General features: G+C 43.2%; 2 protein-coding genes across 4 annotated transcripts in view; both read left to right on the top strand.

Annotated features, from left to right (window-relative positions):
• optn (optineurin) overlaps positions 1 to 5,849 on the top strand; it is a 7,029-nt gene extending 1,180 nt beyond the window's left edge. The window contains exons 2-13 of one of the 2 annotated variants that reach the window (XM_035676781.1): positions 424 to 548; positions 736 to 944; positions 1,124 to 1,285; positions 1,396 to 1,580; positions 1,861 to 1,963; positions 2,206 to 2,321; positions 2,562 to 2,711; positions 2,886 to 2,970; positions 3,105 to 3,263; positions 3,415 to 3,557; positions 4,205 to 4,287; positions 4,959 to 5,849. In XM_035676781.1, coding sequence (XP_035532674.1) covers positions 428 to 548; positions 736 to 944; positions 1,124 to 1,285; positions 1,396 to 1,580; positions 1,861 to 1,963; positions 2,206 to 2,321; positions 2,562 to 2,711; positions 2,886 to 2,970; positions 3,105 to 3,263; positions 3,415 to 3,557; positions 4,205 to 4,287; positions 4,959 to 5,071 — 1,629 coding nt within the window. In that variant the 5' untranslated portion in view covers positions 424 to 427 and the 3' untranslated portion in view covers positions 5,072 to 5,849. The remainder of the gene's footprint in view (positions 1 to 423; positions 549 to 735; positions 945 to 1,123; positions 1,286 to 1,395; positions 1,581 to 1,860; positions 1,964 to 2,205; positions 2,322 to 2,561; positions 2,712 to 2,885; positions 2,971 to 3,104; positions 3,264 to 3,414; positions 3,558 to 4,204; positions 4,288 to 4,958) is intronic. The other variant, XM_035676790.1, reaches the window with a different exon arrangement.
• A 979-nt stretch (positions 5,850 to 6,828) lies between these two features.
• The window catches only part of mcm10 (minichromosome maintenance 10 replication initiation factor), a 7,991-nt gene continuing 6,289 nt past the window's right edge, over positions 6,829 to 8,530 (top strand). For both annotated transcript variants that reach the window (XM_035676685.1, XM_035676693.1), the window contains exons 1-3: positions 6,829 to 7,039; positions 8,028 to 8,072; positions 8,156 to 8,455. In XM_035676685.1, the coding sequence (XP_035532578.1) occupies positions 8,066 to 8,072; positions 8,156 to 8,455 (307 nt within the window). In that variant the 5' untranslated portion in view covers positions 6,829 to 7,039; positions 8,028 to 8,065. The remainder of the gene's footprint in view (positions 7,040 to 8,027; positions 8,073 to 8,155; positions 8,456 to 8,530) is intronic.

Raw genomic sequence — 8,530 nt, 5'->3', positions numbered from 1 at the left:
CTTCTACGGAGTCCGCCATGTTTGTACAGTAGCCCAAAACAGTCCAAACGCTGAATTTTGGTTTTAGTTTCTCCTACATGCTGGGACCAGGGAGGGTGAGACGACGGGGTTGTAATCTGCAGTTACACCACTAGAAGCCACTAAATCCTACTGAACCTTTAAAGCCACTGTGCAGCATCTTTTAAATTTCGAACTTTTGCGCCCTCCGGTGGTTGAACTGAAAAGATGTTGTGGCAGACCGCACTGTGCGCCGTCACTCATCATTTCTGTGACTGTAATCCAGCTGAATGACTCCTGTGTTGTTAGCATTAAGTATTAATATTCAAAGCAGGCACTTCAAATCCTTTCTAGAAAACAAACTGATAACTTCTTCGTACAGCTTCTATACATATGTGTGTCTTTCTTTCTCTGTCTTCCTCTCAGCATCATGGCATCTGGAGGCCCCATGATGAACGGCGACCTCTCTCGCTCTTCCAGTCAGTCGGGCACGCTGGAGGAAACCCTGCAGCAGATGAACATCCTCATCCAGGAGAACAGAGACCTGAAAGGTGAGAGTGGGTCAACAACAACAACAACAACAACAAGGAAGTTTGGGTGGCGTTTCAGGGTTGTAGCGTGACAGACCAGCTAGAGTAGTGTATGGGAGTCCTGATAGCTAGGGAAAGAGCCATCATTCAAATGACCTGGCTCGTACAGTGTGCATTTATTCAAATTCTGCGTGTGTCTCCCGCTCAGAGGCCCTGCGTCAGACCAACCTGACGATGAAAGAGCGCTTCGAGGGTCTGTCTGCATGGCGGGAGAAGCAGCGGGAGGAGCGGGACTTCCTGGAGAGCAGGCTGGAGGAGGCTCGGGGCCGCATGGAGGCGCTAACTCTCCAAAACCAGGAGCTGAGCAGGAGAATGGGGGAGGATGGGAAGAAAGAAGGAGCCCCGGGAGGCTTTCTGGTGAGGGTGTACTGATACTACTTTCTGTTTCTTTGTTATATTTTGGGAGAAAGCAGCTGAGAGCCAGCGATATGTTCCTTTTTAAAATGATGAAAATTCTATTATATACTTCCTAATGAGACTGTGCCTCATTGCACATTAAGTACTTTTGCGTTGGTGACATGTGATGTCATCTCCAGGGGGTGTCATTTAAGCAGAGCACAGAGCTGGAGGCCCTACGTGCCCAGGTTGCTCGCCTACAGGCAGAGAAGAACGACCTGGTGGCCATGAACTCTGAGCTACAGCTGAAGGCGGACCAGGACTCGAACGACGACTCCTTCATTGAGGTCATCAGGGTCTCGGTGAGGAGCAACACGCGATCCAAAACCAATAAAAATGCAGTTTCATTTGGTTGTTTTGATGACGCGTGTAAGCCAAAGTTTCAGATCTGACTGTGTGTTTTCCTTCTCAGGACGGAGGCGTGGACGGCATGAACGATATGTGTGGTTCAGAGCACAGCAGGCGTCCAGACGTGAGCATGACGGCCTCGCGTCTGGACAGCGAGGAGGTGACGGTCAGCCAGCTCCTGCAGTCACTGAGGAACGAGACGCAGCGGGCCGAGCGGCTGCAGGCCGAGCTGCAGTCCTCTGCTGCCAGGTAGAGACAGCTCGCCGCTTAATAACCCGTTCATGACACGACTCCTCACGTTTAGAGCATCAGGAAACAGTGGAGTCAGGCTGTTAGTGGTTCCATGTGCTATTTCCTCTAAAGTGGACCAAACTGGTTGTTTAAAGTGGAAAAATGGCAGGAAATGGCTGCCATATTTCTATTTTTGGCAGTAATCATCTGCTGTTTTTGCTGTTTTGCTTTCATAAAGCTCTCTGTTTTTTTATTTTTCAGTGCTTTTCTAACAGTGTTGAAACAAATTCTCCAACAGAATTAGAGAGCTGGAGGAGAGGAAGACTAATGTAGAGGAATCAACACAGACCACCCAAGCAGAGACTACAGAGACCAAAGAAGATGCTGGGAAAGAGGACAAGGTATTTACTCAGTAGTGAAAGTACTGAAACTAGCAGTGGTCAGAAGTGTGTGCAGAGTTGAAGAATGCGCGCAAGCTCTGTGTGAAAGGTGATGCATTTAAGGAACCTCAGTTTGACGTCTCGTCTCTGTCTATTGTTACTGATCTACAGCCCTATTATTCCCACAGCTGGCAGATGTTCACTGATGTCTGTAATGTTTTGTTTCCTTACCGTAATGTTTGTGTGTCATGCAAATATTTCAGGCAGCGTCTGAGGTGGAGAATCTGAGGACTCAGATGATGACACTGTTCAAAGAACTGCAGCAGGCTCAGAGCAAACTAGATGAAGCAGAAGGCATGAAGAAGAACCTGCAGGACAGGTTAGCCCCCCCACACACATACCTGTCGTATCTTAACCTGCAAACCATGTAGTGTAGGACAAAAATAATGCCGCTGAAGGTACAACACAAATGAAATGAAAAATGAAATGCTGTGAAAAGGATTTCTAAACAATGTACCCGTGTTTGGATCTTTAAAGAAAAGCAAACATATGCAAAGGTTTCCTCTCTTAATCGAAGTTCCTGTGCTTAATATTGTTCTGCACACTCTCTTGTGTGTAGATGTCGGGAGGTGGAGCAGGAGGTGGTCACTCTGAAGGCCCAGCTGGTGGAGAAACAGGCCGTTCAGACGGAGAACGACCGGCTGAAGCTGCAGCTGGACAGCATGCAGTCACAGAACCTGATGGAGCAGAGGAAGGCTGCAGAGGAGAGGTCAGAGTCAACACACACACTGTTTACAGAGACTTTGAACAAAACAAAACATACTACATGAGACCAGTTTCCACTGGAAATCCCCATCTATTTATATCCCAGTCATTTTTAGCTTATATATGGAGACATGCGCACACTGAGTCACCGGCATCCCCCTTTGTTCTTCCCACACAGGAACAACCTGACCCAGCTTAAAGATGCCTACACCAAGCTGTTTGAAGACTACAACGAACTCAAGGAGGAGAGGAAGAAGAGAGAGGTCAATTTATGTAGCATAATGAGGAGCCTTTTCTGATTTCACATAATCAAATCCTGCTGATTTCCACCAAACCAAATGCAGTTATAAGATTAGAAATGCCAGGCGTGTTTGACCTTTGCCCTCTGGTCCTGCAGTCCCAGCTGGTGCAGAAGGAGCTGGTGGACCAGCTGCAAGAACAGCTGACTGCTGCCGAAACGGCCCTGGCGGCTAAACAGGACAAGATTGATCAGATGAAGCAGGAGATCTTCCAGAAGGAGAAGGAGCTGGAGACCATATCTGTCTTCCAGGCTCAGGTCAGTGAATAAATGTTTCGATATCAATGTTGCCTTCTCCACATTTTGTTTAATTTAACCCCAGCATCTGGCACTGGACCCCAAGTATCAGACAGCACGGCTCCCTTCGGCTTCACGTCGGTCATCATGCTTTTTGCTCTCCTTTATGCAGGCCGAAGTCTACTCCTCAGACTTCTACGCTGAGCGAGCAGCGAGGGAGAAACTCCATGAAGAGAGGGAGCGTCTGGCCGCTCAGCTGGAGTATGTAAAGAAGCAGAACACCCATCTGCAGGAGGAGATGGACTCACTGGGCCGGTACGGAAAGGAGACAGAGTTTTCACGCCTGTAGTTTAGTTCAGATGGTCCAGACTAACGTAGATAAAGATACAGTACATAGTTCCCTTTCAGTTCTAGTCTGGTTCCTTTCGCTCACGAACCAACAGCTGTAAACACAAAGTTTTATGGGCCGACTGGTTACTCATTAATTAGACAGTTATGGTGATGTCATCCTGTGTCATCAATGCCACGTGGACCCGTGTAGGTATCAGATTCTGAGAGACTGACAGCAACTCATGCAGCAGGTAACTGAACCATATGATGTTCCCTTTGTGGTCACAAAGAAGTATCAGGATTAATAGTTGAGACTTGTGTGTCATAAATCTTAACAAATAGGACAAAACGGGAGTCTTGTTCTGTGATATTACAGGGGGATGGTTACTGTGTCGGCACTACATTTCACTCATTATTGAGGAACTGCTGAAATACAAAACAAAACACACATATGGTTTGACTCCTTTTCACTTACTGATACATTAGAGAAACCCACATGACATGACAAGTGAATTTTCCCATTGTGGGAAAGTTTCCATGATTACCAAATAATTTCACATAAATATACATATGTATGTTCCAGTTTTTTTTTTTTTTTTCCTGCAACAATTTTTCTTGTGTCCCTCCAACAGGCGGTCGCTGAATGAAATGCAGAGGAGACATGTGTCAATGGGAGGAAGTCCACACGGAGCCGCCGCAAATCTGGTTGGAAGAGGTAGGCAGGCAAACTTACTCTTAGGCTGTGTACAAATTCCGGTGCCTTCCTTCAAAAAGTAATTTGTCATCTTGGGAGATTTGTTTTCTTGCCAAGTTAGATGACTCATGTCTGTACGCTAAATATGAGGCTTGGGCCAGGAGACAGTTTAGATTAGCCTAGCATGGAAGGAAGGGGAAACACTTCTGGAAACACTCTGGAGGTTGTAGATAAAGGTTCTACATGGGGGGAGTCAGGATGAGACTCGAGGAAGTCTCTAGCCTGGCAAATAAATAATTCCAGCATGTAACTCCACATAAAACCACAAATTGTAGTTTTTGGAATAAACAAACCACATATAATATGTTAATTAGTTAGTTGGTTATTTAGACATGCTGGTGAGGCGATTTTCTGCCTTTTCACAGAGCCATGCTAACTGTTTCTGCTAAGCTAAGCTAACTGACTGCTGGCTCTAGCTTCATATTTAGCATACAGACACGAGTGTATATCAATTTTCTCATCTAACTCTGGGCATAAGTGTATTCCTCAACTATTCCTTTAACCATCTCTACAGAAACATGTTATTAGTGCAGCTTGTCATCTTATAGAACACAGTCTGAGAGCGTGCTAGTTTGACGGCTTACTTCCATATTGGGCTCGTTCAGGTTGTGATCTGTGTCTCTGACTTTCAGGTACTGACTGGCAGCATCAGGGCAATATTCCCGAACACGCCTGTCCCAAGTGCAATGAGATCCTTCCAGACCTGGACTCCCTGCAGATCCACATCATGGACTGCATCAACTAGACCACCATCATCACAAGCATCCAGGACAACAGCGGCTCCATTAGCACCTTAATCTGAGTCTTCCTCTGCTTTTACCTCTTCTCGGATCCCTGAGACGACACACCATGTTCCATGAAAAATTCGTTCTAGGATGGGAATTCTTTTAAAACAGTTGGTCCTCAGTTAGTTTAATTTAAAAATAGTGTATAAAGATTTGGACTAGAACAGGAAAAATATTGTAAGAGACATCTTGGAGGGTTTGGGCCCATGTCATCTGACACATAGTCTGTTTGTTGCTGTAACGAAGAAGGAAAAATGAGTCTGGAATATCAAACTGCACGAACACTTTGATAAATTGTTTGCCGCTGTCTGCCGGTGGTGCACACATTAGGTTCAGCCTATACAAGCATTTGATAACCAAATATTTGGTTGCTGAAGGGTTTCTTTTTTAATTACTTTTTTAAAGTTCCTTGTCAGATTTAAAATTGAATTCTTTCCATATTTTTTGCTTGGAAAGTATATTTTTGCTCGATTGGTTTGTTGGAGTAGGTGGGGAAAAAGGAGCATGCACCATGTAGGCACTTTAATATGACAATATATATATTTTATTTTGACTCTGCAGATGATACCTGGTAATAGAACGTAATATATTTAACTTGTTAATCAACCTGTCGCTGTAAGTGGCAGCCTTTGTAATGTATGCGGAGGAGGCTCCAACACCCTGTTGATTCTGTAGTATAAAGGACTTCTGTTCCATGTTGTAATTCTGTGAATGAAATTAAAATCCTCTGCAAATTTCTGTCTGCTTTAGTTCAAACCTGGGAGTATGCGTCTGAATAAGTATGTGAAAAAACACTTATATAATATTTTATATTCTAATACAATAGTAGTATAAAACATAGTGACATCTAAAGTCTTACAAACACCTTGCATGCGACATCCTTCTGTCTGATATCAACTTGTGTCAACTTTACCAAAATAGTTAGCTCTGTCGCAGTTGGTGTACAACAGATAAAAATGTGATTGTAAATTGCTCCTATTGAAGATTCTGCACAACAAACTGCACATATTTAAACTCCCGCTCTAGTGAATAGTTCATATTCATTTGATATTTTAGGAAATAATAAGATGAAATGTTTGGGGGTAATGGGAAATTCTGAAACTAATGAGTAAGCAACTCAGAAACCACAAAGTTCGGGTTGTGTTAGAGAAACTGAAAAATTAAATCAAAAACTAAAAAGAAGGGACTACTAAACAATCTCTCATTCATGTCTTTAGAAAGTTTACTATCACTAAACTAACCCTTACTTTAGGTTTCCAGGCGCACTTCTTCAATGCTACTAACCCAGCTATCAAATGCGTTGTTAAGTGTTGTTAACGGTTAATAAGGTACCGTTAGGACTGAGGTAGAGGTTTGAACAGCAGCGTCTGTGAACCCAACACAGGAAACCCACATCTGCACATAACCACTATATATTATATATAGTATATATAGTATATATATTATATAAAAGGAAGCCTGGGAGCTAAATATTTCTTTAGGCTCAGGTCTCAGTAAATACACACAAATATGTCACATAAGTATCATCAGCAGAAATGTACCTTGTTTCATGTGTTTTTTTTTTATCTCACATAAATGTGTACTTTGAAGAAATGTAGTCTTTAGATTTTGGTCAAAAAGTAATTCTCCGTGACAGAAACCTTCTTTTCAGTTAGGCAGATCGTTGGCCACCTGTGAGCATTTGACAACACAGCAGGGTCCTTCGTTTAGCGCCAGTTTCGATGTTCTCCCTCGCTGTGGGAGCCGGTGGTAAAGGTGACAATATGAACCTAATGCGTCCTTCTTCTCACATATAACCGGTGACTTTTACACAGATACACTCGGTGCTCGTTACCGGACACCCAGCAGCGTACTGACGTCGTTGTAAAAGCCGTCAGAGTTGCGTTAGAGCTCGCAAAGGACACAACGCTTTAACACTAGAACTCAGGGTAAGTTGGCTGTCTCATTATCTTTGAGTAAATACATGGAAAGCTACAGGAAAGAAGTGTTTGATTAACGTTTTATTTTGATATTCACAGAGGAAAAAAAGCGGGATTCATATCCCAAATGTCGACAGTTGTTTCCTGTAACTGTTAACCATGTTAAATGTTAAATGTTGAACTGTAGCGTTAGTTTAAATGGGTGGACCGAGGTCGATAGATTAAACATTAAACATCTTTCTAGTATAGACAGCCTGTGTGTTTTACCTGCACTGACCATATAGCCACTGTTTGCAGGGATAGACAGCATACACAGTAGGGATGGTGCTGCCACACTGTGATATTACTGCCACCATATGTGCTTATACAAACATATATTACCAGTAGACAGACAGTGCTTATACTGGTAATTTAACTGAGCAGATGAAAGTAATCTGAACGCAGAACTTTAACTATTGTCACTGAATATGAAATTAGTCTTCTACTCTTCTGTACAGTACAATATCTTGTAATAATAATATGGTTGAACCAGAGATTCAGAGAATGTAGAGAATATTTGATTTAGTTATTGGTGTAAGAAGTTAATAGTATCCACATTTCAGCTTGCATCAGAGCATTTGGATGTTATGTAGTGGAGTAAAACGTGACACAAAGTGCAAATAAAACCATGTAACTGCGAGAAGACTAACAGATGTGAGATGTGCTTATAAAGCTGTGTTATCTCGCTGCGATACAACATTATGCAAGATGAGATTTAATAGTAAACAGGGAGATTTGGTAATTGACCCTGACATATACAGTAAATTAGACCCCTTCATTGTGTGTCAGCTTTATTGCAAAGCTACACTCTTATTAAATTAATAAAAATAAAAAGCTCCTCTTTGTTTTCTAGAAAGAAAGCAGGTCAGGCATGCAGATTTTACTTTATTTAAAGGTCTATGTACAATTCCTTTTATTATAAGAGCTGCCGGTAATTCCAGTGTCTGTCTTCTTGTAGGTCACCAGATCTTCTGAAATCAGCTCAACACCTCTAAAATGGACAGTAAGTATCATGGGATTTAAAACACATGAAAGTACAGCTTTATGAATCTGTCGAGACATACGTTAAATTTCTCCTCTGTCCAGGTGAGGATGATCTGGACATTTTGACGGCGCTGCTGGCTGAGAGCGAGGGCGTCGGAGAAGAACAGGGCGGTCAGGAGCAGGCAGACGACTTGGACGACCTGTTCGACAACGACAATGATGAGGAGGAAGAGTACAAAGACGGCGCTGAGGACGAAGGGCAGGACGTGAAGAAAGCAGACCCATTGTTGGATCTCTTTGGCGATGTGGATGACATTGAAAGTGAAGAGAAAGACACTAAAGGGAAAGAGAGTGGAGGAGAAGCCTGTGAGAGCCTGGACAGGTCCAAGGAGGACTTACAAGGTTTGTGCCGCTGCAGTCTCTCCTCTAATCTGCTTCTAGCTGATGTACACTGTTAGTTCAGTTGAGCGTTTGCTT

The sequence above is a fragment of the Morone saxatilis genome, unplaced genomic scaffold (genome assembly GCF_004916995.1).
Source record: "Morone saxatilis isolate NCDOM2014 unplaced genomic scaffold, NCSU_SB_2.0 Contig10, whole genome shotgun sequence".
NCBI lineage: Eukaryota > Metazoa > Chordata > Actinopteri > Moronidae > Morone > Morone saxatilis.
The sequence above is the reverse complement of the archived record's forward strand: the minus strand, read 5'-3'. Positions and strand labels throughout refer to the sequence as shown.